Below are 13610 nucleotides of genomic sequence, written 5' to 3'. Positions count from 1 at the left end.
TTGAAGAAAACCAAAATGTAAAAGGCTTTTATAGATATAGCACAATAGATATTTTACGTGAATTTAACGTGTTATCATTTCTTACAAAAGCCTGAGTAAATGTTTTTGGTATTTAAAATGTAATTTAGGCAACAACAACAAAAAAATATATTGACATCAAACAAATGAGTTACATGACGCTTAACTGATGGAATCAGGCTTTTTGTGTCCTTCATACCGGAAGTCACCCGGGAGAGAAATGATGTAACACACAGAAAGTTCCGGATTATCCAAAGGTCGAAACAAATCTGCCGGCCAGCGAGACGTTTTATTGAGTACTGCGCCTGATTTTTCTTGTTTAACAAACTCAAAAGCAAACTTAACTTAATACTTCAAAATGCCGAGAGGAAGCCGAAGCCGGACATCCAGGATGGCCCCTCCTGCCAGGTGACATTTAATACATAATGCTTTTAAACGGGGACGACGTAGTGGCGACGGCGTGGGTTAGCAACGACGCTAACGTTTTAAGTAACGTCGCAGTATCTCCGTCGGTGCTGCTCATGAAAATGACTTGTGATTAACTTCTATAACTTCCTCACAGTCATTGTTTTTTTTTTTGTACCTTTTTAAAAAATATCTCGCTGTTTTACCGAAAAGGTGGAGTTTGCTTCAAAGTTATTGACAACGATGACGAAGGTCAAAGTGTCCGATTCTTCCTGACGTGAAGTTTTACGTGTTTCTGTTATTCTGTGTGAAGTTGTTCATTAAACTTTTCCTTTTATTAAAATTTAACTTCTGTCGAGCTAAGTGGGACATTTCTGGATAAACGAGTATCGCCAGCTGCGTTGCACCACTTCTCTGTTGACAGTTTGTTTTGTTTGTTTACACTGTGTCCCGTTAAAGCCCCGATTTTGTCATTCTCGTCACACTTTGAAAATATGTTGTATAAACTGTACCTCCTTTAAACATTGGCGTTGTTTAGCTACACGATATCATTATAATTGTCTAAAAAAAAAAAAAGTCTAATGAACGAAATCACGGATTTTTAATTGAATATTCGTATTTTAGTGTAAACTGAGGGCCTTTTTTTTTTCTTCTAAAGACTGCAAACTCTCCAAAGTGTGATATTTGATGACAGATAGTCCTGAACTTGATATTTACAGCAAGCAGATGACGACTATTAGATTCTTATTTAACTGACCCGACAGTGAACAAACACTTGTACCAGATGGTATTACAACGCCATACAGCACTCATGATCTTGTTGCTGTGAGGAAAACCAAATATCTTTGCTTGGTCCTTCAGTGTGTTTGTTACAGGACAACAGACGATCTGTCATTTTCACAGTGTGGACAGAAATAGTAGCCGGTTGTGATACGGGTTGTGTCGGTCGCTGATTGTGTTTGGATTCAAGTTTTAAACAAAGCTTCTCTTTACAGCCGCGCGCCGCCACCACCTATGGCCAGGGCGGCTCCCCCTCCCTCCCGCGCCCCGGTTCCAATGCAGGCCCCCCCGTCCGCGGTGGGTGCACCGGCCGCGGCCCCCAGGCAGCCCGGCATGTTTGCCCAGATGGCAACTACAGCCGCCGGGGTGGCAGTGGGCTCTGCAGTGGGGCACACCCTCGGCCACGCCATGACCGGAGGCTTCAGTGGAGGGAACTCTGAGCCGGCCAGGCCTGATGTCACATACCAGGTAAGCTGAAGTTCAGCCAGCCGTAGGACTAGAATAGTATCAGGGAAGATTAGTGTGTCTCGCACGTTGGAGGCCGATCATTAGTAACACCAAAACAGGCAATGCAGAGACGAAACAAACGTCACACGTGATGTATTTAGTGTATCATTGCATGCAATATAATGACTTTGTTTTTATAAACAATAACCAGGTCAAACATGCGCAGACATTTTGGCTCAGCCTTCATTAGTGTGCAGGAGTCTGATTAGTTTAAATAAGTTATTTGATCTATTGATGTAAAAATGCCGATGATGTTCCTCTCATTAACTGTGAACATAATCATTCTGTGTCCTTCACAAGAGCACATGACAGATGCTGCGCTCTCTTGCTTGTCCATCTTTTAATAAAAAAAATTAAAAATCACAAGCAGAACACGTGTAAGCTTGAGCAGTGTGTCATATGTCTTCACAGAAGAGGGTGCCTTTTTATCTCCATTTCACAAACTGAAAAAAAAAACCTCAATGTTTATAGAGAAAGCTCTGTTTTGGGGACACCGGCAGTTGTTCCTCACTTGAAATGTCAACTTAAGATGCCAACATGTACAGTAGATCCGAAAGGCATCCCACTGTCTAACTTGTGTCTATCAGGAGCCGTACCAGGCCCAGCCGTACCAGGCCCAGCCCATGTACCAGCAGCAGCCTCAGTCCATGTACCAGCAGGAGGCCCCTCAGCAGCAGCAGGCCTGTTCCTACGAGCTGAAGCAGTTCGTCGAGTGCGCCCAAAGCCAGAGCGACCTCAAACTCTGCGAGGGCTTCAGTGAGGTGCTCAAACAGTGCAAGTTTGGTAATGGTGAGTGAAAATGATGTCGAAACATGGTGGAAATTTGTATGAAAGGAGATTTCTTGGTGGGTCTGGCAGGATCATTATAACTTTTCTTTAGTTGTGTTTAAAGACTACCACATATTTCAAGTTATTGTACTTGCGTCTGCAGTCTTGTTTTTGTACTTTAACACTGCCAGATAAGGAGGCTTTGCATAAGCACTTTGTCATCCAGACATCTAAGCCAAATGACGGCTGTATTCTAATGTAAAGCTTTGCAGTACCCAAAAGGGGCCACTAGGTGGAGTAGCAGCTTTTAATACCTTTGAGCGACTGTATGATTTTTTTAAATCCTACAAATCAATTACCCTAAAAGACATAAAATATGAAAACTTGTCTTATTAGAATTTTCTTTTTCTCCACAGGTATGTCATGAGACACAAAGCTGCACAGTGAAGATCTCATGTAGGAGGATGTAATGCACAACAAACAATAAACATACTTTATTTTGATATTTGAATATCATCATACCACATCAGTCATTTCTCAGGAGTCTGCTGCAGAACTTGTTATCATAGTCTTATAAATAATGTTTATATATTTCAGCGTGACATGTTTTAGTTGATTTCTGTTTTGTCTGTGTTTTTCATTAGCGTCAAGTGCTTTCAATTTACATTTCCTCACAGATGAACAATAAAACTTGTACATTCACTACTTTCCACCTTCTGGATCTCAGATGGCCAACGTTCGCTTGTAACAAATCTAGTGAAACTAAATAAAACCAATAAAGTCTTGGATCATTAAAAACCCTGTAATAATTCCTGTCTGCGCTTCCTCGGACAGACAACACCCTCACATTGAAATATTTCTTATGTTTAGTTGCCGTTTCATTCATTAGAATTAAAGGGTACTGAAGCAGGGGGACACCACAACCACGCCGCACCTGACGCGTGACTCCGGTCTCCGCAAATTGAAGGGTATGAGTGAAGTAACGCGGTGTCCTTAAATGCGTCGCGGTGAGAGGGGGAGAGCAGGAGTTGCCGGGTGTTATTTCGTGGATCTGTATTTTGTGCGGACGCGCTCGGGGAGGAGGCACATCTTTATTTTTGGCATCTGACATTAGAGCTCACCCTTTGCAACATGACAGCAGCGTCCCCACAAATCCGCGACGGCACCGCCGGTTGACTGGAGCTCTTTGTTCCTCCTTTTTTTTCTTCTTTTTTTTTTTTTTTAACACTTTGTGAACAGACTTGAGCGCAAACAAAAACCAAATGATGGATATACTTCACATCCGCGGCTGACCGCCACGGTGAGTGACCGAGGGTTTTTGTTCTTACTTATTTGTTTTCTTGGAGCCTGCAAAAGGTCAAAACAGTGGACGAGAGGGAGATAGAGTTCACACATGGTGGCATTTTGCTTTGCTTGTCTGCACAATGCGCTGCGTTGGGTTTGACATTTAAGTTTGGGACGATGGCTTTAACTTGAGTGTGATTTAATGACCCGAGGAAGTAGATCGACCTAACAAAACCAGATCCTTTAATCACGAACCTTAAAACACCCTTTAAAAGTCGAAGGAAAGGTTAAGGGGGGGTTTAAAACAATTTGGATTGTTGGCGTATTTAGAGCATTTTAAAAACACGTCTGTCGTCGGAAACAATGGAGGTGGTGATGCACGTTACGGACTGTTAAATTAAGATTTAGGCATAACTTGTTTTTCTGCGGATCACTTTTACTTGTCACCAAATGTCCCGTGTGGTACACGCGAGGCCGAGGACGTCACGCGTCACTTTCAAATCACAGAGCACGGTTTAAAAACAATCTGGAAGTCGTTTCAGTGTAATTCGACGTGCTAAATTCACGCAACGCGGACTTGTTGCTTCGGTGAGGAAAGGTGTGTTTGCGAGACGTGTTTTCTGTCCGCAGCCCGCTGAGAGCTGTTAAAGAGGAGAACAGCTGTGCGTCTGCGGTGTTGGTGAACCTGCTGCTCCATCATGACCAAAGAGGAGGAGATCCCTGACTGGGTGGGAGCCAAGGAGTTTTATGACAAATACGACCCCAAGGAGATTCTGGGAAGGTATGTATTTTCTCCGTATACGTACGGTTCATGCCAAACAGCGTGTAATACACCGATCGGTGCACTAGTAGGAGCTGTTTAAACCTATCTTCAAGTGCCTCTCTCGCGCCAACAATTTACATGCACTCGCGACGGAGACACGGGCGTCACGTGTAACGTCCCGGACGTCAACACCACGCCTGCCTGCACGTACAATGTCACGTATACAGGAACGCCGCGCTTGGCCGCACGTGTAATGTCATTGGTGGTCTAATTTATAATTGTGTACTACGAGAGCCTTTCACAAAAAAAAAAAAAAAAAAAAAAAAAAAGTCTTAATGCCACTTGGTTGAGTCGTGGTGAGAACGTGTAGCTTTCTATCTTGAAGTAGCTGTGAGTTCCACCAAATATGACCTGAGCTCACAACAATGGGCCCAAACGTACACATAAATTATTAGTCAAACGACAAACTGTATTCACAGACAAAGGTGTTGGTAAGTGTTCCTGAGCCCATGCCGTGATTTCCTCTAAAGATTTGCGCCTGAGGGCCCGAAGATCACGGCCATCCAATTTAAAAACTATATATTTTTTTAAACATGTTGCTGACATCATTCTCAGTTTCAACATTGTCTTTGGTCTACTTTCAAATAAATATGGATTCACATGATTTGCAAATCATCGCATTCTGTTTTTAATTACATTTTACACAGCGTCCCAACCTTTTTGGAAAACGGGATTGTGTTTGCTGGTACTTTTTAGGCCAGGGTGAAGCAAAAGGGCAAAAACCCTGACACGGTATACTGTAGTGGACTGATGATTGTATTACACACTAAGGCACAACACTGGGCTGCATCACAATATAGCCTGCAGCTGAGGTTCCCAACCTAATCCAACCAAGCTAAACCTGAGAGACGCACTTGAATTAGAGTGAAGCAGAAAAGTCTCCTTTAGTCTTTAGTTTTTGTGACTTTGTGGACTTTGTTTCACTTCTTACTCGAGTCTGCTCAGTTCACTTCTTACTCGAGTCTGCTCAGTTCACTTCATCTTCATTGAACCGGTCATATTTGGTGGATATTCGTGGCCTATGATGAGTAGTTCCGAGCACACATTGTTTAGCCTCTAACCTGTGCTGAACCTCAGCCCCTGCAGCTTACAGGTGACAAGAACAGGATAAAGAAAAATACTAAAAGGTAGAGAGTAATGACTCTTTAATATGAATGTAATCTGCAGGGACGTAAATTCAACTCCCAAATTTGTTCTCTTTTCAAAAGTTACAAAATCTTCAAGCAGAAAACATTCACTATGTTTGGTGTGCGTGTTGGAAACGCACACCTTTTTGTTGTTGTTGTTGGTGACTTGTGTTTCACAGTAATACAGCTTGATTTAGACCTCAGTTCGATCAGCTGCCACTCTCAGTACGAAACTAGCAGAATGGTTTCCCCGAAGTTTCCCACAAGTTCCCAAGAAATGTCAGCGGGGCCGGAGCTTGCTCATTGTCATTCCCCACCAGCCGTCAGGCGGTGGGGCTGTTACGTAAGCCGCTGTAAGGGGGCAGCGTTCATTAAATTCGGCATGTTTTTTGGACAAAGGTTTAGTGTTGAGAGCTTCCCGGGTATTGGCCGTCCTGCCGATAGATTACGTAATGTCACTCCTTCTCTCGCATGCAGGTCGTGAGGTCACCGCATGCGGACAATGCCTTCCCCTGCTGGTATTCTTCACACGGCCCAGTCAGCTCCTCAAACAGGGGGAGAAAAGTCAGTTTAGTGTCTTTACACGAGTCGCCCTGAAGTTTTCTTTCATGAATTCACATCTGCTAACCGATTACGATGATGAGTCATGTTTGGGTTGTTTTCCGGGAAGTTAAAGATAAACAAGGTAAACGGTCAGTAGTGTGCATGAATAAATGATCTATGATCACGACGGGCACGTTCTTTATTGTTCATGTCTGTGGAGCTGATCAGATGCACCTGTAGGGGTATTTTTCCTTGGTGTGTGCATTTGGTTTTTGATTTTGTCTTGATGATGAAAGAAACACTTTGAAACCTGTAGATAAGAAGGCTGCTGTCTTTGTCTCTTCCTCAGGGGGGTGAGCAGTGTGGTGCGTCGCTGCGTCAACAAGAAGACGTCTCAGGAGTACGCGGTGAAGATCATCGACATCACCCCCTCCGATAAGATGAGCCCGCAGGAAATGGAGGAGATCAGAGCGGCGACAATAAAGGAGATCGACATCCTGAAGAAAGTCTGTGGACAGGACAACATCAGTAAGCACATTCCTCAACCATCCAGTTTTTAAGAAGCGTGGAGTTCTTAATCTTACGTTTATTGAGAAGACTCTGTTTTAATCGCATTCCTACTGACCTGGTGTTAGGCCTCAACTGATTCACTCATCTTAGTGAATTCTCCTCTCCAGTACAGCTCAAAGACTGCTACGAGTCCAAAGCCTTCTTCTTCTTGGTTTTTGACCTGTAAGTGGCCAATTTTACGCCACTGATCTTCTTTAAAACTTGAAAATAAAACACACATTTACACCTAATTCTTCAAACAAGCAGCAGCACGTTGAAAAGTTTTCTTGTCTTTTGTTCAGCATGAAGAGGGGTGAACTTTTTGACTACCTCACAGAGAAAGTTACTCTGAGTGAAAAGGAAACCAGGTCAGTGAGTCAGTGTTGTTTACGAAGACGATAGTGATGAATTATGGCAAAAGACGTTTAGAGTTTGGTCTGTGTTGTTCTCAGGAAAATCATGCGCTCTCTGCTGGAGGTGGTCCAGTTTCTCCACAGCCAGAACATCGTCCACCGGGACCTGAAGCCCGAGAACATCCTTCTGGACGACCATATGAACATCAAGCTCACCGATTTTGGCTTCTCTGTGCAAATCCAGCCTGAACAGAATCTCAAAGGTCAGTGAAAGCTTGCACATAACACACAACAATAAACATGATTGCCAACAGCTCTCAGTAGTTCATAAATCTAAGGAGACAAGTGGACCTCTTTACGGTCCAAAAATGACTGCTAGTATAAACCTGCCATTGATTGACAAATTCCGTCGATATTCTCCTGCCCAGCTGCTAACTGCATGCTTGTTTTTTTTTTTTTAAATCCTCGACATACTGCGAAATAACAACAACAACCTCTGAGCAGCAACCAACCATCTGATAATGGCAACGATTTAGAAAAAAAAATTAAAAATCCAAACAAGCCAGAGCTTTCTGGGTTTTTTTTTTTTTTTTTTTTTTTTTTAGCCTTATAATAGAATGATATGTAAGTACATCCACATCCTCCTCCGTGCTGGCACAATGTGGTAGAGTAAAGTCTCGCTACGCCACACTAGAAAAACCCTGAAACTCAAAGCAGTTGTCCATATCAGAGATTCACTGAAAACTAAACATCAATACAGCAACAATTTCACACCCAGCAGGTACAGCTGATAATCACCGAGTGTCCCTGCACTATTATTACGTTTCCAACCTTCTGTGCACTTCTCAGTGCACCAGCTGTCGGGTGGTCGGCGGGGAATCTGGGCCCGGTTGCACAACACGCTCCCTTCGTGCCCTCTGACACGCTCTTACTAAGTTTAAGAAACAGGACACTCCGATCTATTTGCTGCAGTCCCAGACACTCGGTGCTCTGACCTTTCAACGAGACTTCTCAAAGCATCAGATCCTGAGCAGGAGGAGCTGGCAAGTTTCTCATGGAACTGTTCATCCTCAGATAGTTTAGTTTGGTAAATTAATATATAACGGATTACTTTAAGTAGGCTGCAGATCTACTCTACCATGGTGTCCATACATATATACAGTAACCCTGTAACACAGAATCTGAAAGTTGACATCTTAAAGGCATTACACATGTTCTCAAATGTAGTTAAATTATGTTATAGGTGTTACATAATGACATATATATATATATTCATAAGATTTTTCCAAACTTTGTAAATGCAGGTTTAAAGTTCACAAAAAAAAAAAAAAAGAGCCGGAAACGTTCTCTCTTAACAGTAAATGATCGCTGCTGTTTGTCTGTGTCGGCCATGCAGAGGTGTGCGGGACGCCTGGTTACCTCGCTCCGGAGATCATCGAGTGCTCCATGGACGCAGGACATGCAGGATACGGGACAGCGGTGGACATGTGAGTGCCCAGAGTAAAAACACAGAAAATAGAAAGTTACCTCAACGTCACATGTGTAAACGTAAATAACTATATTTTAGGTCACCGAATGTGATCTTTAGCCGTCCCTCCTCCACCGTGTTATATTTGTGTCTCGTGTACAACGGGGCATCTCATGGTATCTTATATGTGACTTGGCTAACGTGTTCCAGGTCATTCGATGATGCAGGCACAGTGTGGACAGTGAACTGCCTTCATAAGCGTGACTGAATGTTTGCAGATGGAGTTCAGGTGTCATCATGTACACACTACTCGCGGGCTCTCCGCCCTTCTGGCACAGGAAACAGATGCTGATGCTGCGCATGATCTTGGCGGGGACCTACGACTTCTTGTCTCCAGAATGGGAGGACCGCTCGGACACCGTCAAGGATTTGGTAGGATTCTCTTTCCACTTCTGTTCTCGCTTCTTTGCTCTTGTTTTACTTATGATAACTGCCGTCAACATTTTGAAGCTGTATGAAGGTTTTTAATAACGCACTAATTAATAAAACACATCCCATGATTACTCCAGATCTCTCGGATGCTGGTGGTGGATCCGAAACAACGTTTCACGGCTACAGACGTCCTGAACCACTCGTTCTTTTCACAGTATGTGGTGGCCGAAGTCCGACAGTTCAGTCCGTACAGGCGGTTCAAGGTGAGACTTGCAAAGTTTGGGGAGATCTCTTGAATAAATGAATAAATACCGTCAAGTGTCAATGATAAGACGAGGCTTCTTGTTTTCCGACAGTTAGATATGCTGGTTTGATTTTCTGGTTCAACTAGAATCAGTTTTTATAACTGTAATAAATGTTTGATGAGTTTCATAGAGACATCTCCCTTTATGGCATAATTTGTTTTCATAGACTTGCTGTCATCAATCCCAGTGATTGAACAATATTTCCAATGTATTTTGATAATTTATTCCATTAACTGTACAATGAATTGACTAGTTATTTCAAGATATATGTGTGTGTATGAGTGTGCATCCTACTGTTTATTTAATGTCGACTGGATTTATACACCTGAACTTCCTCCATCAGGTCATCTGCATGACTGTGCTCGCCACAATGAGAATCTACTGCAACTACCGCCGCGCCAAGCCCGTCACCAAGGAGGTGATCAAGAGTGACCCGTACGCTGTGAAGCCCATCCGCAAGCTCATCGACGCCTGCGCGTTCAAGATCTACGGCCACTGGGTCAAGAAGGGCCAAACTCAGAACAGGGCGGCGCTGTTCGAGAACACCCCCAAAGCCATCCTGCTGTCCATCGCCGCCGAAGCAGACGAGCCGACCCAACACCTCTGGTAACAAGCACTCGGGACCGATCCGCCCGGGATCACGCGGCGATGCACTCATTACGCTTTGCCGCCTCGCGTGGAAGAAAGGAACTGGTAAAACACACCGACTATTAACGCACAAAGTTAATTTGAGCTTGCTTTGCTGGCATTGGTTACGACCGTGGGACTGATTTACCTCAAAAGCTGAACAGCCGGGAAAACAGGAAATCTTGAAAACGCCTCGTAAATGTTCCACCGTCCGACACTTTGCTGGCTTTCTCTTCTAAATGTCGTTTAAGCCTTCTCTGAAAATAGTAGTTGTTGGGTGTTTTCAGTGAATGGAGCTGCTCGATTATGTTATCGGAGTTTCTTCATCACTACGCGGCAATCTCCACATCTCTAAATATGTCGCAAAGTCTTTCTTCCTTACTGTCTGTGTGGTTCAAGAGTAGAATAATAGATTTGATTTTAGAGCAATATATTACTCTTTTCTTTATAAAGAAAATGGTGAAACCTTGGTTGCAAAACCTTCTCAGTTTAGCTGACTGGAATATAAAACCGTGCACCTGCATACTTGAAGTGGAACGGACTTACATTTAGAGTACTGTGTGGTTATTTGAACGTTAGCAGAATGTACTGTAACATTACGGACTTCAAAGGGAGTTTAAAATACAGCACTTTAACATTGTATGTTATGTATGTATTTATTAAAATTTGCATTTAATTTACAACCCCGGTCTTCTTATTGGAGAGATACAGACTATTTGTGAGCTATTTGTGTCTTTCTCAGACAGCTTTATACACAAAATTGAATAGACACAGGACACTTTTTTTTAAAGAGCGATTATACGTTTATTTTTTCAACAATGAGGTACATTTACATCCACATAGATCATCACAGGACAGAGAGGGTTAGTTTTTGGGAGAGAAACAAATCACAGTGTGATAATAGTTACCATGAGGGAAGGAGTTTTCCCGCAGTCCTGCTTTGCAAAACGCTCACCTGTCGGGTCTCCCTGCAGAATTCAGAAAACGGAAGGAAAAAAAATCAATGCAAAACCAAATCAGGAATGTAAAAGTGTGTCATTTGTACTCATTCCTCTGCAGCTGGATGTTTGCGGAGAGGCACTCATCCAGTCATTCAAGGAGAAACGAGACCAGGCTTTTGCATGGTGTCTGACTGTGTCCACCACAGACTAGCTGGAACAGAATTCGGCCATGCCTCGGAGCGGACTTCATCGGCGCTCCGAATAATAATGTCGCAATGTCGCGGTGTTTACCGTGAGCGTTCAGACGTACCGTCCTCGGGCTGTGAAAAAAATGCTGGTCTGACGCAGGCAGGGACCTCTGGTTTCATAAGACACGTGCTGCAGCAGAAAAAAAAAAAAAAAAAAGTGGAACAGAGGAATGAATTTGTCTGATGGCATAATGCACGACTGAGCTGCAGCCTTCTCACCAAAACAACACATCAGAGAGAGCAGTGCTAAAATACAGATCGTTTTTAATAGTATATCAAGTGGACTTTGTACGGGCATTAAGGACTCAATGATTTAAGATATTAAAACCAATATTGCTGTATGTTTGGCAGATTTAAATGAATATTCAGCTGCAGCCCTGCCAGACGGAATCATCTCCCAAGCACATGTTGTATTCACTCTGACGTAAGAACGAGGCACGTAAAAAGCACTCGGATCCTTTAGTTGAGTCAGTCTGTGAAAATGTTGATTTAGCACGGTGTCTGACTGTATTTACTATGTCATGAGTAACACAGAATTCGGCCATGCAGTCAAAATACACGTTATCACTACAGTAAGAACTCGTTTAAACCCAAAAAACCTTCTGTCGGTGCTGAACGGATCAAGTTTAAGTAAATGAAAACGGCACAAACCGCTAGACTGAGACCCAAAGCCACATTATAGTTTAAAAAAGACGTGCTATTATTTTGCGTCCGAGGACATAATCCGCCGAGAATGACGCCGTGAACATTGTGCCAATAACCGGTTTCCGGTCCTCCTCACCTCTGCCACGTGGAGGTCTGCGTGTTTCAGGGTGGAAGTCGGGTCGGTCCATCTCCTCCATCATCTCCTCCGTCATCTCCTCCATCGTGATCCTGTGATCAACAAAGCAGAGACAAACGTTAGCACCGTGAGCCCCAAATCCTGCACAAAGAAGACTGTTTCCTGTGCGGGTTTTAAAGCTGGTTTACGTCTCGCTGAAGCAACAAGTACTTTGATGTTGACGTCACGAGCACCATCGTTATTATACCAACAGAGCTCCCCACGTGCTTTCCACGCACCTGCAACCAAAACCGAGCACCTCCGGCCTGAATCCAGCCAGCAAGAACTTTTACTGGTTATGTTTTAACCGCCTTTACTCTCTACAAAAAACAAAAACAAAAAAAACCCCGGATGATATACATGCCGACATTTTCTTTCACGCGCATCAGTGTCCACCGGCTCCTTCCGTGTCTTCAGCTAGCCCGTCTCTTCTTCGTCTTCGTCGTCTTCTCTGATTTGATTGGTGGGTCGCAACCGACTTTGAACAGGTGCGTGGCGCCACCTACCGTACCGGCGTGTATTGATCATTTCAGAACCGTTTTAAATGATAATGATAATAATAATAAAAAATAATAATGATAATAAAAACAACTATATCCTACTGCGTAATCCTGGTTCTTGAAGAAAGCGGAATAGTGTCCTGCAGCATTCACGCCAGTCTTCACCCATTGCAAGAATTCCCTCCAAACTCCATCTCCGTCCTCCAAACCTAAACCATGCAGGTCACAACAAGTAAATTAGATATTTGCCTGCTCTGGATCAGTTATAGTGTAATTTAAACAAGTGCAACCAAACAATTACGTAGGCTACTTTACATTTTAATAATCCTGCCAGTGATAGTGTAAACTTTCACGGTTTTAATAAAATTGTTTCCTCTCTCAGTGATGCTGTCGGTGCTTTTTAAATCCTCAAAATTACACCTTATAAAAATAGTGCACTGTCACAAAACTAATTCAGACACGTTTCTCTTCTTTGGTTGAAACATATAGCAATAAAGACATAAACATAAAGATTAAAAGAATTCAAAATGTTGCTTTTGTTTTCTTCAATGCATACATATTTCAGTTTATTTGTTTAAGAATGACTGTATTTTCTTGATGGTTGAACTTTTGAGTGTTTGTCCTCATGTTTTAGCATTGGCTGAATATAACAGTAAATAAAGGTTTTAACTACTTCATGGCTGGTTGTGAGCGTTTTTAGACAACATTGCATGTCACAATACAAAATCAACAATTTTACTTTTGTCAGTAATTGTTCCTCACAAATTTAGCATAAACAAATACAACTGCTCAGCAGACGTGTAAGCAGAGCCGTTGTGGTCGTTACATCTTTTTGTATCTCTCTGTTCTCGTTTTGCATCTTTGTGGAGATTTTACAACTATGATTTTGTTTTTGTTTTTACAACTCTTTGGGGGTAATTTCATTATGTTTTAGGCTGTGTTTTTGTCTTGGTCATTTTCATTGTGATTGTTTTATATCTCTTTACGGTTGTCTTACATCTCTTTGTGGTCATTTAAAAAAACTTCTTTTTTTTGCATATAGTGTTGTGTGTTTTGTCTTGTTGTCGTTTTGCTTTGTTAAGTTTTTTTTTTTTTTGGTAATTTTTCTTTAT

The 13610-nt window shown here is 42.6% G+C and overlaps 2 protein-coding genes and 2 non-coding genes across 5 annotated transcripts; 2 read left to right on the top strand and 2 right to left on the bottom strand.

The window, feature by feature from the left end:
- The first annotated feature begins 242 nt into the window (after positions 1–242).
- On the top strand, positions 243–3276 carry chchd2 (coiled-coil-helix-coiled-coil-helix domain containing 2). The gene is made up of 4 exons (XM_069148028.1): positions 243–426; positions 1419–1671; positions 2298–2499; positions 2895–3276. Exons 1-4 carry the CDS (start codon positions 377–379, stop codon positions 2903–2905), a joined length of 516 nt encoding a protein of 171 aa, XP_069004129.1. The 5' UTR covers positions 243–376; the 3' UTR covers positions 2906–3276.
- A 262-nt stretch (positions 3277–3538) lies between these two features.
- On the top strand, positions 3539–13173 carry phkg1a (phosphorylase kinase, gamma 1a (muscle)). 2 transcript variants are annotated; one of them, XM_069148025.1, is made up of 10 exons: positions 3539–3778; positions 4393–4543; positions 6605–6783; positions 6933–6987; positions 7107–7172; positions 7257–7420; positions 8554–8644; positions 8904–9057; positions 9195–9320; positions 9706–13173. In XM_069148025.1, exons 2-10 carry the CDS (start codon positions 4461–4463, stop codon positions 9970–9972), a joined length of 1185 nt encoding a protein of 394 aa, XP_069004126.1. In that variant the 5' UTR covers positions 3539–3778; positions 4393–4460; the 3' UTR covers positions 9973–13173. The 2 variants fall into 2 exon arrangements, with proteins under 2 accessions (XP_069004126.1, XP_069004127.1); XM_069148026.1 differs by lacking the exon at positions 3539–3778 and having other exon boundaries at positions 3805–4543.
- Positions 11027–11163, bottom strand: LOC138197544 (small nucleolar RNA SNORA15). The gene has a single exon (XR_011178214.1). It is a non-coding gene; the product is annotated as a small nucleolar RNA SNORA15 (small nucleolar RNA).
- LOC138197546 (small nucleolar RNA SNORA15) lies at positions 11585–11725 on the bottom strand. The gene has a single exon (XR_011178215.1). It is a non-coding gene; the product is annotated as a small nucleolar RNA SNORA15 (small nucleolar RNA).
- Positions 13174–13610: the final 437 nt, after the last annotated feature.

Source organism: Embiotoca jacksoni, unplaced genomic scaffold (assembly GCF_022577435.1).
Source record: "Embiotoca jacksoni isolate LCO1_2020_lvr unplaced genomic scaffold, fEmbJac1.0.p SCAF_14, whole genome shotgun sequence".
In the NCBI taxonomy this organism is placed as follows: domain Eukaryota; kingdom Metazoa; phylum Chordata; class Actinopteri; family Embiotocidae; genus Embiotoca; species Embiotoca jacksoni.
The sequence above is the reverse complement of the archived record's forward strand: the minus strand, read 5'-3'. Positions and strand labels throughout refer to the sequence as shown.